The sequence below is a fragment of the Condylura cristata genome, unplaced genomic scaffold (assembly GCF_000260355.1).
Source record: "Condylura cristata isolate star-nosed mole 26May11 unplaced genomic scaffold, ConCri1.0 scaffold00045, whole genome shotgun sequence".
NCBI lineage: Eukaryota > Metazoa > Chordata > Mammalia > Eulipotyphla > Talpidae > Condylura > Condylura cristata.
Genome location: NW_004567146.1, coordinates 3,762,520 through 3,779,121, shown reverse-complemented (window position 1 = coordinate 3,779,121; position 16,602 = coordinate 3,762,520). Strand labels below are relative to the sequence as shown.

The window sequence follows — 16,602 nt, the reverse complement described above, 5'->3', positions numbered from 1 at the left end:
ATGAGAGTAGCCTTTTAAAGATACAAGTAAAAGTGCAAATAAGTTTGACTATAACACTTTGTGCTTTATTGTGATGCAAACTTTGAACAAACAGGTATTATTAGGTGTTGTGTCCCAGAATCATAGGTCTGGAGACCAGAGTGGATGGTGAGAGTAGCTTAATTTATCATCACCTCCGTGGGAACGTGGAGCTTCTGGATCTACATCTTGACCTCTGCTGAGTTGAGGAGAATCCTTTCCCTGGGGGTGGAGTAAGCATTTCAGGAAACTTAGGTCTTAGTAGCTCCCTTGTCATTTTGGTTTCCTGATGTTTGTAGATTAGCAGGCAAAAAAATAAAAACTGTAATGCCAGGGGTAACTATCCTTTATTACAAAGAAGACAATACGTCTCTTACATTACCATGATTCATGATAATTATAAATTGACAATTAAGCAGCTATGGTAATCATGGGCCCAGATTGCTAGACAGATACAGAGATGTTCAAATGGTCTAGATCAGTAGAAGTGCTATATAAATGTAAGAGGAATCTAAAATGAGTTGTAAGTAGGACGATGATGAATGTTCTGGAAATATATGCAGTGACAGTACTCCTTAGTACTTGTTTCTTCTACACTCCTGTTTTTTAAATATCTATGATGAAATGACTTACATAAAGCATGATCATCCTCAACATGGGAAGATGTGGGCTGTAGCTAATGCTCTTGATGCCTCACATGTATCTCTCTGTATTTAATATTCCTGAGAAATAGATTGTTTCATACTATACTACAGAGAATTTGCCTGAGGACTTTGGTTTGCAATAATACTCAACTCACTCTACAGAGAAGCCTGGAGCTGACACAGTAAATGGCTCAGAGCATTCTTACACCAATAGAGAAATACACAGCTTCTTTGCTTTCAACTGAGATCAGTATAGCATAGAATCTATACATTCTCTTAGGGTACCATGGCAACAGTGAAATCCAGTTATTCACAGTAATGGGAAACCCATAAATACACCTTCCTTCCTTTGGTTATCTTTTCCATCCACTTCTTTCTTCTTCTTCTTTTTTTTTATTTAAGATTTATTTATTTATGGGGCCCTCCCTGGTGGCATAGCAGGTGAAAGCACAGCACTAGGAAGATTAAGCCACTTCTGTATGAGTTAGATCCCCGCCTGCCCGGAGGTGATCCACATGGATCAGCAGACCTCTTCTGACCTGCCCCCTGCTCCCTTCAGCAGTGTACTTCGTCGATCTGCCTGTTCTGCTCCCCACTCTCTCTGGTGAATCCTCTCACCCTCCGCTTCTCTGGTCTGCACCCCAGTTCTGTATGAATAAATAAATAATTATCTTTAAAAAAGAAAGATTTATTTATTTTTGATAAAGTAAACAACTCCATCAAAAAATGGGCAGAAAAACTAAAAAGACACTTCTCCAAAAAGGAAATGCACATGGCCAACAAGCATATGAAAAAATGTTCAACATCACTCGTAATAAGGGAGATGCAAATTAAAACCACAATGAAACAAAACCTCACCCCACTGAGAATGGCACATCTGCAAACAACTAGCAACAACAAATTTTGGCAAGGATATCGAGAAAAAGGAACTCTCTTGCACTGCTGGTGGGAATGCAAACTAGTACAACCACTATGGAAAACTGTTTTGAGGTTTCTCAATTTGCTAAAAATGGAGCTTCCCTAAGACCCAGCAATCCCACTCCTAGGTATCTACCCAAAAGACACAAAAACACTGATTCAGAAAGACACCTGCACCTACATGTTTATTGCTGCTTTATTTACAATAGGAAAGACATGGAATCAATCCAAATGCCTAAAAGTAGATGACTGGATTAAAAAGAAGTGGTACGATGGAATATTACTCCACAATGAAAAAAATAACCACATGCCTTTTGCAGCAACATGGAAGGAGCTGGAAGAGATCATGCTTAGTGCAATAAGCCAGAAAGAAAAGGAAAAATACTGGATGGTTTTACTCATAGAAGTATTATAAAGGACCAGGAGAGAAAATAATAATAATGAACAACTATATAACAGGGACATTTTATGGGGTGGAGTGGGGAATGGGATCAAAATGGGGAATGTGGAAGTGCACTGGACTATGGTGATGGAACATGGGTGAATTGGTGGTGGGAAGCCCGTGGAAATTACAGGTGAAATGGAAAAAGTCATAAAATGATGTAAAAATAAACTATTATGTTATTAAAAAAATTATTTATTTATGAATACAAGAATTGGGGTACAGACCAGAGGTGTGGGCGATGAAAGGATTCACCATAGACAGAGTGGGGAGCAGAACAGGGATATCTAGTGAAATACACTGCTGAGGGGAGCAGTGGGTGTGACAGGAGAGATCAGCTGTGCCATGTGGTTCACCTCCCTGGTGGGGGATTGAACTCATGTTGTAGTTGCTGCAGATAGCTTCATGGTGTGCTTTAACCCATTGTACTACCAGGGAGGGCCAGCAGCCTTTCCATTTGTCTCATGTTTCCACTTACAAACTGGTGTTTTCTAGGACTCTTCTTAAAATAAATTACTTGCATTCAGATTTTGCCTGAGTCTTTTTTTTTTTAAGGGAGCAATGAAATCATTGGGTCTATATGTATAACAATTCAAAGTTATACATATATACAAAAATATTGTTGACTTGCAATACATTAATTTATGGGGTATTCTTAAATATTATGCATAACAGTAATTGTTACTATAGTCTTTTATTTTCAAGATAACAAAAATATTCAAAATTAAAGTATTCTTTCTCAGGATATGCTGTTATTTCAAAGAATGCCAGTTTTCAGTCTGATGACTTTATATTTTCTATGATAGTAATGGTTATGCCTCATACTCTACACATTGAGTAACAGGGTTAGGATGGTAGATGATGATTTTGTTTTGGACATATTAAATTTGAGGTACCTAAGTAGATATGTGTCAGTATATGCAATTGATATTTAAAGCACAAAAAATATATATATATATCTGAAACAAGATATCTTTTTATTTTTTAAATTAACATTGACTTATATTATCGTTGGTATTTTGGAGTACAGGATTTCCCTTCCCTACTTAGGTATCGCCACCATATTGCACCTACCACATACACTAAACAACAGAAGTGAACTGAAATTTGAACTGAGTGAAAAGACATAATGATCCTTTAAACAGTGATTCTCAATGCAGGATGACTTTGTCCTTTAGTGAACATTTGGCAATGTCTGGAGGTATTTTTTGTTGACACCTTGTGAAGCATGGGCTTTACTATACTGACAACTATTGTGTATAATACAGGAATGCTGCCATATATTCCAAAACATATAAAACAGCTCACCATACAAAAACTTGATAACCCAATATGTCAGTGGTTGTTCGCTTCTTAGTGTTCTGAAAATCATGCAATACTTTTTGAATTAAAATCATGTGAGAACTATATGTTCTCTTCAGTTATATAATAGATTATGGTTTGATTATAAGATTTGTAGTTATCTTTTTCTGAAGATCTTGTGATTTTAGTGTTGCCTTATAGAAGTTCAGTTTTCTTTACTTATGCCTATGCTGCTAAAACACTATGGAAACCAATTTTATATTATTCTTCTCAGTGTTTCCTGCACTGATTTATATATATATATATATATATATATATATATATATATATATATCCTGAATTATTATGTAGATAGCTTTTTTTTTTCTCCAGAGTAAATTTCCTTCTATATTAGTTTTCTAGGATGGTTACACCAAATTTTTGCAAACATGATAACAAGAAAAATCAGGAATTTATTCTTTCAAAGAACTAAAGGTCAGACATCTAAAACCAAGGTAATAACAGGGCTATGATACCTCTTAAGATTTGAGGTAGATCTTTTCTTGGCCTCTTTCATCTTCTGGTAGATTCTGGCTTCCTTGTCTTCTGCCAGCACAGTTCCAATCTCTGCTTCCTTCCTTCTATCTCTGTTTGTCCTTTTCTGTCTAAGGTCATTTATTAGATTTCAGGTTCACTGTAGTGTCATTAACTTACTATCAGTAGATTATTTTTTTCCTATTTTCAGGGCTTTGGCAGCACTACGATCTATAAGTTTGTGGTATTTAATTTCCAACATTAAATCTTACATAAATTCCCATAGGTCAGGTGGCTACTTTATATTGAAAAAATTGCACAAAAACACACATAACTAGGCAACTAATTGATCCTATTATATATGACACAGTTGAGATTTGTTGATTTGATAGAGCATTAGAATAGTCGTTAATGTTTCTACTGAATCACCAACTTGAATATGAGACCCTTCAGAGTTGGTGTCTGTGCTTCAAGATGTTTACTTTGAACCAGTGACAGTTAAATGATACTGTGCCCTCCATATATAAAATACAGGTTCTGCAAACCAAAGGGTGAGGGAAAACAATCATATCTCTTGATATGGATCACAGTGAATTTCTGTAGCAGTTACAGCTTTATGAAATTTTAGGATCTGCTAGAATGGACACTTCTATATAAAACGGAGTAAACATTTTTAGTCATTTGTTTTCCTCATGCTTTGAAGGCCATTTAGAAAAGATATGTTAGTCATTTTAGCCCAGGTAAAAATAGGCTTACTGTTTCTTAATGGATAATGCAGTAAAGAGTGTGTCTAAAACTAGGGAGCCACTGAGGTAACATGTGGAAGTTCCATGATTGAAGGCAACTATAAAAGATCAATCATAGTAATAGACAGCAAAACATTTTAACCCATGGTTTCTAACTGTACATAATTGAACTGAGTCACTCACAAGGCAAGCAACATAAATCAGCAAAAGAACTGCCTGAGGTTGAGAGGGATTTGAGTGGGCTTTAGAAAAGAATCTAACAATCACTTACTAACTGCTATAGCCTTTTCCTCTTGTTTTAAGTCTTTCTTTTGTGAATTTGAAAACAACCACCAGCTTTAACAAAAACCTATACCAGGATGAAGTAAAGTTAAATTGGTATATGAGTCTGTAAAAGGTGGAATAAGCGTTGGCATTTATTATTTCCAAATAAGGAGATGGTTTTCTACTGCCAGCATTGGAGAGCCTGTCTGTCTGTAGACTAGTCTGTGGCTTCCCTACATGTACAATATTTTGTTTGGGGAAGACTGGCTACACCAAAGGAGTTAGCACGTTAAATATGAAAAGGCTTGTCAACTTCCTTTCCCTTCAATTGGGAAATTTAAAAAAATTGCTATTTTTTATTGTTATCAAAGTACCGTTATTTTATATCCTTTTATAATTTTGACATTATAAACCCCCCCTGCCCTTCAGATAAAAGCACAATAGACCTTCTTCTGCTAAAGCACCCGTAGGCCTTTGCCAAAATCCATTATATTCTTCTTTTGGAACAGTTTTAAACCATAGAATTTATAGAGTCCCAAGAGAGCCATTTAAAATAGCCCATATCACATAATGGTTTATAAACATAAAGATCCTGTATTTTCTTCCTCCGTTTCACTATGCTACTCCCTTTATAATGGTTTTCTTTGGATCTTTATCTGAAGAAAAAAAAACAAACCCGAAGTAGAGTTGTTAGTGCCACCTACATTGATGAAATGATTCCTGACATTCACCAGAGAAAGTTTGTGGTTCATTTCAAAACCTTAAGGGTTCAGAAGAGATGCCATTATATCTATATTATCAAGATGATAACAATTTCAGTTATAAGTATTATTTAGTATATTGTGATGCTGTTTGATAGCATAATCCATATCATGGTGTCTTCACTTTTGCCATAGTGATGAGAAAATGTTCTACAGAAGAAGTAGAAATCTGCTCAGGGAGGTAGTTATGTTCAGTTATGCCCATGTTAAATGTAAAATGCCTATGTGGAAATCTCCAAAGGGCAGATGGATGTTTGAGAAATCCAAAGTCAGGTGCAGTTAGCAAAATTTGACATAATATCTTCGTTTGTTCATTCTTTGCACAGCTACTTTTATGTCTTTGTTCCTTAATGTATAGATAGTAGGATTTAAGACAGGGGTGATGGCAAAGTCAACAATGAACAGGTATTTATCAATTGATGATGAGGGAAAAGGTCAGACATAGAGAAACATACATGGAGTGAAAAAAAGAACCACTACTGTAATATGAGACGACAGTGTGACACATGCCTTGGATAAGTCTCCTGAAGAACGCTTCCAGACAGTGACCAAAATAAAGATATAGGAGAGGATTAGAAGGAAAAAAATGTGCTGATAGTCATGAAGCCACTGTTGGCAGCTATAATAAATTCAAAATTGGCTCCATCCAGGCATGCAAGTTTTATGACCCTGGGGAAGTCACAGTAAAAGCTATCCACTTTGTTAGGACCACAAAAAGGCAAACTTATAACAAACACAAACTGAGACATAGCGTGAATCACTCCAATTACCCATCTGGTGATTATAAATGAAACACGTATTTTGGGGCTCATGGTGCTCAGGTGGTGGAGAGGCTTGCAGATTGCTGTGTACCTGACAAAGGCCATGTCGATGAGCGCACCATCTTGACTCCTCCAGTGATGTGGATGAAACATATCTGCATCATATAACTTTGGAAAGAAATCACTCTGTGTTCTTTTTTTTTTTTTTAAGATTTATTTATTTGTACATACAGAAGTGGGGTACAGGCCAGAGAACTCAGGGGCGGTGAGAGGCTTCACCAGAGACAGAGTGGGGAGCAGAACAGGCAGATCGACGAAGTACACTGCTGAGGGGAGCAGCGGGCGGGTCAGGAGAGGTCTGCCACGCCATGTGGTCACTTCCGGGGCAGGCGGGGATCGAACTCATGCGGAGTAGTTTTAGCTTCTCAGTGCAGTGCTTTAACCCGCTGCGCCACCAGGGAGGACCACTCTGTGTTCTTTTAAAAGGTCTGTGATCATCTTGGGAACAGTGGTAGAGGAAATACCCATATCAATGAGGGACAAGTTGGCCAGCAGGAAGTACATAGAGTGTAAATGAGAATCAAAAATCATCAAGAACAAAATGAAAAGATTTCCTAGGACAATCCCTAAATAGATTAAAGAGAATATCACCTTGAGAAAAACTTTAGTTTCCCAAGAACTAGACAGTCCCATTAGCACAAACTCAGAAGCTATAGAATTATTTAGTCCACCCATTGACTTGGGCAAGAGAATTGATTTTCAAATCACCTGTGGATAGAAAATATGAAAAGTCAGAATCAGTGGCACAAAAGAAGATTTCCTACTTATATTGCTAGTTTATTCTGAGATTTTATTTCCTAGAGGTAGAAATCATTTAATTAAATTAGAAAAAAATAAAGAAAATATAATTATTGTGATCAGGAGAGTGATCACATAAGAAGAAATAAGATATTATGAATATTTAAGATAGAAGAAAACTGGATTACTTCTCTTATTACATTTTCAAGAATTTTTTATTTTTCTTGTCAAGGATTTATAAACATATTCTCTGAGTACTTACCTAGGTATTCACTCAACTGAAAAATTCTAGCCATTTCAGTCTCCTTTATGTTGGCAAGCCTATCCTTTCTATTAATTGGTAAGTGAAACTGGTATCCACAACTTCCTTATTTGTAGAATGAAACTGACTTTGAAATATGTATATAATAATATATTTTTAATCACTTGTGTTGCTCTCCCTGCCCTGTTTATCATGCCTTTGTTTCTATAACTCCAGCTGCCCTTGGTTTCTTGCAATCTATAGAGACAGTATCCTCTCTTACTTTTTCCATAGGAACTCCAGGTAGTGGACCACCAATTTTAGGAGATTTAACCCTACCCCTGCTTGAGAGCATGTTATATGATTTTCCTAAATCAGTTTCTATTTTCGTTGGGCATAGATTTGTCTAAATAGGGTCACAGAACTCAGAACTCTTCAATGTGTCAGAACAATTATCTATGGAGGACTTTTTTTCCCCCAAATAAATGAACACATTTTCTAATGGAGAGGGATTTTTCTGATCGTTGTTTCTGATGCTGGTGTTATTCCTAAAGGTGAAGCAATCATGAAACTTTAAAGTCCATGTACAAAAAATAGAGAATAGTTTGATAGGATGAAGAGAGAGGACCCTCCCAGGTGGTGCAAGGGTTTAACACATAACACTGTGAATCAATCTGCAGGCATTTTTCTATTTTCCTCAACAGAATGATCAAACCCCCAGTTGGTGTGGGCTTGGGGAAGCAGTTCTTTTCATTTTCAGCCTATGGGAATCTTTCCAGAGGGCAACTAAATAATAGATCTTTTGAATTGAACACAGCAGTTCTATAAAAATTATTTTGAAGGAAATAAATATACAAAAGAATGAAATGTATTTGTAGTGCTTCTACCTACCTACATTTTATATAGTTGGAACTATATGGAAACATAATGAGTGTTGAGGAATAAAGGACAGATTAAGTGGCTCTACCCATACAACATGGGTTTAAAAGTTATTAATAAAAGTAAACTGACAGGTAAGGAAAAATAAAAATGAGTTCAGGAAACATAGAAAAATATTTTTATTATGAAGGTTAAACAGTATTTTTATGTGTTTAATATTTGCTCAAAAGTTTTTCAGGGGGTGAGATTTTAAATTTTATATTTGTTCTTGTATCCCCAACTTGATTTGCTTCATTTTTAAATGTAATTATCTATAGTTTTCTAAGTTAGGGACAATTGCATCAATATTAATTAAGGAAATAGGAACATTATATAGCATCAACTTCTATTGCTTAAGACCACAGACATAGGAACCAAATAGCATGACCCCTTTGAGCCTCCAGGTGCGTAGAACATAAACTAAGTATGTCCTACATGAGACATGGAATTACCTGCTGCATCAGTTTTTTTGTTTTTTTGTTTTTTTTATGTTAATGGAGCCTACTAAGAGATCCCACCTCTATAATAATTTTGAGAACTGAGTTTAAACAAGAGGCATCTGAAAATTCTATGGTATACAGCAGGCAATAAATATTATGATTTGTGGAATTTTAGAACTAGACCTGGAATTTTCAGATTGGCAACAGTCATTGGATAAATCAGACAGGAAGCATGTTCTTTCATGTTGTGTCAGTAGGAATAGAATGACAAATATAGACATTGTTTTTCTTTTTGTGATTCTCATGTTCATTGAATAAAGGTGATGGAAAATTTAATATATTCACATCCACCTTAACAAAAATACAAGAACTGTAAAGAATCTTTAATGTTTTACCCATCTTACAGTTTTAACTATGAGAATAAGATTGAGAACAAAAAAATATCAACATAACTTAAAAGTATTCAAATAAATTGATTTAAAGCATAAGGACAACAGAGAGAGATTGTGAGATTAAAAAAAAAAAAAGCAGTAATAATGATTGAACCAGATGCCAGACAATCAAAGATTGTTTTCTACTTACCTGCACAAGTCCAGGCTACTTACTCATAGCAACAACATTGGACTGAGAAACACAGATTAACACCCCTTTAGATAGACACATAGTTATAAACAGTTCTTACCATCATGCGTAGAGCCAATTAACAGGACTGTATATTAATGATTAATATATATGCTATTATTGGCTTTTTATAGAAATTGGGTCCTTCATGAACATTTGCTTTTCCCCTGGGTCAAGTGATATAGAACAGAGTTCCAAAGAAATCTAACTGTTCAGTGTGATGACCAATATTATGTAGTCACAGAGCAAAAATATTGTTCTGACAATATTTTTCTCATAGTTGCCGTTGCACATATTCACTGAATACTGAATTCATGAAAATTATCAGAATAAATGATTATATGTTTGGCATCAATATCATGTTAAACACCAAATGCCATTACTTATCCCTAATGACTAATTGCACTCAGAGTAGTGAAAATAGTGAATGGATATTTTAATATTGTGGAGCTTCAAGGATAAAGCAAAATATAAACTGAAAAATTTCATATAAGAGTTTCAATATGTAAAATCATTCTATGTAGATTACAGAGTCAAAACGACAGAATATGTCTTCGGGCTAAATATACTTATGTGATGTTTTTCACAATTTTAGGAACCACCTATATATATGCGTACTGTCCTACTAAGGGCTTTGTTGCAGGCTTGTTTTGACTTTCATTTGTACAGCAGTTGCCTGAGAATCCTTTTCTGAAGAAATAATCCACATCTTGTTTAAAAGAAAAAGAAGTTACCTAATCTATTTAAAGTACTCTATTTAAATATGAAGATATTTAGAAGAAATGTGAGTTCATTTTTTGGTGGGATTAGCTTAAATGTCTCATTGTTTTTTGACTAAAATGGCAAGGCTTTTTATAGAAAATGTATTTATTGATGAACTTCCTAAACACAGAAATAAGAAATATACTGGATAGCAATAATGAATCTGGGAATAGGATTGTATTACAATGTTTTAAGTATAAATTGTGTAGAAGAAGGAAAATCAGGAGCAGACATGATGCAGAGCCAACTTAAAAGGTCTTGACAGTCTTTCCTTTGCAAAACTGAAGTCATAATATTTATTGTTTTCATGTTCAGCCTAACTATGGAGTGGGAAGGCAACAGATTCAGCACTAAACATTAATTAACAGCACAGTTTTTATTGACTAATTGTTCTTCTTTCTTTTGTAATTGGGGTACCATCCGTTTATACTGTTTTGTATTTGAAAGTATAGAATCACCCCTTCTGTTGCTCTTTGCCATACTGCTTCTACAGGGGTAAAAAAAAAAAAAAAAGTAAACAAAACCAATTTGCCTAATGTTACAGTATTGCCTAACCCTGAAAAATAATTTAACTTATTTGTAACTTGGATTATTTATTTTTTTATTTCACTAATATTTTCTCTATTATTTAGTTATTTCTGCACTCTGAGATGAATTTTCTTGAAGTGGATACCTATTTCCATAGATGTACGTCTCTTCCTTTCAAAATGCATATGATAAGTTCCAGCAAGTATGGCTGTAGTTGCTTCCCTTAAGTTCTTATGTCTGTATGTATTTTACTTAGTATTCATTTCAGAATTTTTAAGAAGAGAAAAATATATTGTAAAAAAATGAGCAAGGGTATGAAATATATAAAAAACATATAAAAATAAAAATTAACAATTTCGAATGTATTTTTTTTGTGAATGTGGATCACTTAGAAGTTGTGTTGAAATGCGCATGAGTTAAATGAAATTCATATACCTAGAAGTGAGATCAACAGTAAGACCTCATTTTGTAAAACAGCAAGTCTAATGATACAATCTAAGAAGGGCACAATCAGGATTTAATGCTGTTATGTTCCTTTCACAAAGAAGTGTGAAAATGAATAGACTTCCAATCATTGTTGAATAAATGATGTCTCTAAAAAGTGGAGATTGGTATCTGTGAGCATGCTGAGAGGACTTCACCGTCAAAATAGCCTAGGAAACTATCTTCTGTCCTCCTGAATGACTGCAGTTATATGTGTGATGATTCCAGATTGTCTGATTTTGGAAAATATACTGGCTGCAAATAACTCTTGACAGTTTTTTCTTACTATGTACTGTGACTACAATTGATCTATTTTTGTTCAGTTGGTTAGATTGTCATCCTCTTTTGATTTATTAAAAGAGTTAAAGATTGATGTATCATTAACTTTTTAGAAACTAGTATTGAATGGAACCCATAAAATAATGTTTTTCCTCTTCTGCTCATAGCAATACACTAGAAATTAAGGCATTTTACTTGTTTATAATTTTATTCAGTAATGGCATACACCATCTAGGACTATATATAATATGTAAATCAGAGGCAATTTTATTTGAAAGACCCTGGGTACTGATATAACTGGCTTTGTCCAGTCTAACCTACTAATCACTACACCAACTGCATGTGGTTTTCCTATAGTCATATTACAGTCTTTGTATGAAGCATGTGTGTGTATATGCATATAGATTTTTGAGAAGGTGTGTCAGGGGAGGGCTACTACAAGAAACGAGTTATTATGGTATATGTTCCAGAACTATTCACTAAAACCTGTAGTGAATGTTATCAATTATTTTGTGACTTTTACCTTTTATTTTTTAATTTGTAGGACAAAGAGAAAGCATTACTATATTTTTTCCTTAAAATTTTAACTGACAGCTTTTTCTGGTTGCAAATATGCTCTGTATCCCTTTAACACATGTTTCCATTATTGAGTCCAAATATTCTGCTCTAGTATTTCTAGGACCAAACAGTGAGACAGGAAAGGGACTCTGGAGTTGATGTCTTTAAAGAGAAGAGTTGGAAGCTGTAACACATTTCCTGTCATGCTTTTGCCAGAGTTAGTAATTCAGTTACATATACCTACCAAAACTAAAAATTGGGTGGTCTTGTGTCCTATGAATTTGGTGGTGAAGGGGGAGTTTCCATTAGTTAAAGGACAGACATATGGATACTGGGGATGAGATAGCAACCAGTTACTGGACAGAAGTGTGTTCATATTCTCAGCTGTACTATACAGTTCCAGATTGTTTGGAAGAATGGTTAAATCAACTCACATCTGGTAGCACATGAAATTTGCATTAATACAAAATCTCAATATTAATATATATTGCCAGACTTCTTTAACAAGTTTACAGTGGAAATTCATTATGATTTAAGATGCATTTACCTAATTTCTAATGACAAAAAGTTGCATTTCCATAATTACTAATGAGCTGAATGACCATTAGTATTTTGTTGTAGTGAAATCAATTCCTGTTCAATTTTTTTTTTTTTTTTTTGCTCACCTTATCCCCTCTGTAGGGATTTTATCTTTTTGAATTTATTTTAAGGAGGTTGTTATATTTTGTACAAAAGTATAATGTGGTTTCGCCTTGGCTTTCTTCTCATCACCAAATTTCTAATGCTTTGAAAGCAGCACATATTTGTCCTTGTCCTCACAGTCTTGTCTTCTTTCTTAAACATTATAATCATAAAATGTTATTTATTAACCTAAGAGAAGAAATGAGAACTCGAGGGATTTAAAACACTTCTCCCTATGTAATTTTTTTCAAGTTACTCAAACTTAAATCAAAATGTAAGTCATCATAAACTTGAATTGTATAGATTGTGCTGTAATGTACAAGGGCAAAAGTATTATGATTTGATTCATTTATCATTTTGCTTTCTAAGTGTGTACAACTATAGGACCAGAGTAGGAAAAAGTCCCAGTGGTCTATGGTGAAAGGAGTATGGGTGCTTTGTGAATGAGTGTTCGGTAACATACTCATACTCATAAGTATGAACCTATTCTTCTAAATCATATAGTATTGTATATTATATGTATACAATATGTATAGTGTATATGTATAATGTATATTATAAACAATAACAATATTGTTTGTTACCTTACAAGTAAGCAGATAAAATAATATACTATACTTTTAACCCAGTATTCTATCCAGTGTAGCTAAGTTAGTCTTTGGTAGATAAATAGGTGTTTCTAGAGATAACAATTATCCCGAATTCAGAGTAACTTTATCAGTAACAAATGAAACCTTAATGGTTAACATGAAGTTGGGAACCTAAGCAATATTTAGTAAACAGTAGTTATGATTTTTATTTTTTAATGATCATTTTCATCATTGTCATCTGTTAATCTTTGAACATATACAAAGGAATTTATGCAAACATATGTGGAAGCTATTTTTCTCTCAAGTGGGAAGAATAAGTGTGCTAGATTTTTAAATATATATTCATAAGCACAGTACATCTGGAATGCCTATAGCTTATAGCTATGAGGAGGTAAAGTCTGAACTGAGTTTACAGGTTAAAATGTGGTCCAAGTCACAAACACATAGCGAATCTTTTGAAAACATCAAAGATCTACAATTTATCTTTTGAATCCTTATGTTTGCTTTTAAGTCTTTTTATGGCATTCTTAATGTCTTTATTTCTCAGTGTATAAATAGCTGGATTCATCACAGGTGTGATTACTGTGTAAAACACAGCAAGAAACTTGTCTACCCAAGTGATATTAAGCGGCCACAGGTAGATGAAGATGCAGGGTACAAAAAATAACACCACCACTGTGATATGAGAGATACAGGTAGAGAGTGCCTTTGATGCCCCATCTTTGGAGCGATGGCGGACATTTGTCAGTATATAGATGTAGGATATTAGCAAGACTATGAAACAGATTGTTGACAAGACACCACTGTCAGCATTGATCAGTAATCCCATTTTAGGACTATCCGTACAGGCCAGTTTGATCACCACAGGGATATCACAGAAAAAGCTGTCCACTATTCTGGGTCCACAGAAGGGAAGTTCTAAAATCATAAGCAGTTGACTTAGAGAATGCACAAAGCCACTGATCCAAGATATAGAAATTAGCCAGATGCACTTTTGTTTGTCCATGATGCTGTGGTAGTGGAGTGGCTTGCAAATTGCCACATAGCGGTCATAAGCCATTGTCACAAGTAATACCATCTCTCCCCCTCCAAAAATATGCTCAGAGAAGATCTGTGCCATGCAGCCTTCAAAGGACATGGTCTTATTAGCTCTTAGTAAGTCTGTGATTAGTCTAGGGGTGGTTACCGAGGAAAGACAGAAGTCAACAAATGAGAGATTGGCTAAGAGAAAGTACATTGGGGAATGCAGATGAGGGTCAATGAAGATTAAAAGCACAACAAAGAGATTTCCTACAACAGTCATGAGGTAGAGCGCTGAAAATGGCAGTAAGAGGAAGGTCTGGATTTTGCTTGAATCACAAAGTCCACGAAAAATAAATTCAGACACCATAGTCTGATTTGCTTGCTCCATTTAGTACAGCATGTTCTAATGCAACCTAAAAAAGAAATGAACTAAGAACCTTTAGAATATAAAGCAAAACTTATTGTTTAGATGTCAGAGAATAGATAAATACTTCTCATGTCAAAATTAAATTTGTAGCCATATACTCAAAACTGGAAATTAAGTTTTCTTGAATATATATGATTGAAGAGGAGCTAACTGAGTGTACAAGAGTGGACCATTAGAAGTCTAACCCATACAGGTAGCAAGAAAAATATTCTGACTGAAACTTCAGTAATTATGTGTTCCACAAACATTTTCTCCAAAGATCCAAATATTTAATCAATGGTTTATGCAATGACAATCATAGCTGTAAAATATACTCAGAGGTTCTGTATTTTACCAGGTTCAATCCAGGGCAATAATCTAATACTACACTGTTGCAAAACATTTTCTCAAAAACAGACACATTGCCTACTGGATATTTATGCGCAGATGGAATTAAACCAGTCTTCTATAAATTTTGGTGAAAATTATGTATCATATAAGTTGATAACAGATATTAATGTTCAAAAAAAAGGCTCCAGAGAATAACTAAAATTTTCGAGAAGTATATATATTCCTATGCATTTTGAATTTCCCATTGAAATTGTATACAAAATATATTTTCCTTCAGGTGATGAATGTCCCTTTAAAATACAACAACTGGTCTTTATTCCTCACCTGTAACAGAGATTTCTTTGTTGAGACTTGTTTTATTGACTGACACATAAGAGTTACCATTCTCCTGATTGAACTTCATGGCAGAAAATAAAAATTCTGAGTTCATATGTACTTATTCACTGTAAACTATTCACTGTATTTTTTACATTAATCTCTGTTGAAATAAATTTATTTTCTGTAAGCCAGAGGCCAAGTTCAAGCTATCTTTCCTCCCATCCCTCTTTTAGTCTAATTTTTCCTCATATCTTGGCATTTTATCCTACTACATGTTTTCAGTGTGGAAACAGAGATCACAGAGTTGACTATCCAGAACTTACCATATTCCAAATCTGTGTTAAGTACTTTAAAAACATTTTTTTTAAAGTTTTTGTTGGTTTCCTTTCATATGGTGGTGACTTTTCCACAAGCAGTGTCTCAATTGCATTCTTTTACATATTCTGACCAACACAGCAACTGAATACACTTTCAATCCTTTATAAGATCACAGAATTGCCTACTATTTTGAAGCGCTATTGACCTTTCTTTTTCTTTAGAACTCTTATATTCCATCTTTGTGCATTTTGTTGTTTGGTTTTTTTTTACCTTTTTCTGCCCAGTGTTTTTTTTTTTTTTTTTTCCATCGTAAAAGTAAGACTTTTTAAATATGATAAGCGACCATCTGGATTAGATTCTTTGGATATCACCCTACTTGAAATCTACTTATTTTATTTTACACAATAAATAAAAATATGAGACTAATAAACTATGTACACTAATGTACAATCTGTTTTTAATGTGCATATTTCTTGCCATTTTACAAGGAAGCTTAGCTTTCCTGAGTTACAAATCAGAAATTAATAATATTGAAATATAAACAGTGATCTATCAGTATAACTTACCTACAGAAACGACTTCTGGCAGGATTCTTAGTGTGGACAAGACTTGTTACAAGAATAAAAAATAAGTTAAAGTTTTCTGGAATATAACTTTTTTCTGTGATGAGGTTTTGGAGACACAAGTACAAATAACCAGTAGCAATAGGAAAGATGTACAGATTTACATTAAAATTCATTCAGTTTCATCATCTTCAAGTTGTATGATACTTTAGCCAGATAAATTTTAACTAATGTTTTTCTCCACTTACGATTGTATTAACTATTCGAAGAAGTCAAATCCAAAGGAATTAGAAAATATCATGAGAAATCGGATGATCTGCCAGAACCTATCTTCCCCAAACTGAAGAGCTTCTAG

General features: G+C 34.3%; 2 protein-coding genes across 2 annotated transcripts; both read right to left on the bottom strand.

The window, feature by feature from the left end:
- Positions 1-5,887: 5,887 nt before the first annotated feature.
- LOC101631316 (olfactory receptor 4F15-like) lies at positions 5,888-7,104 on the bottom strand. The gene is given in 4 exon segments (XM_012734011.1): positions 5,888-6,193; positions 6,196-6,485; positions 6,488-6,553; positions 6,825-7,104. Coding segments are annotated over 4 exon segments (942 nt in total).
- A 6,636-nt stretch (positions 7,105-13,740) lies between these two features.
- LOC105853155 (olfactory receptor 4F17-like) lies at positions 13,741-14,679 on the bottom strand. The gene has a single exon (XM_012734010.1). The coding sequence runs from the start codon at positions 14,677-14,679 to the stop codon at positions 13,741-13,743; it is 939 nt and encodes a 312-aa protein (XP_012589464.1).
- Positions 14,680-16,602: the final 1,923 nt, after the last annotated feature.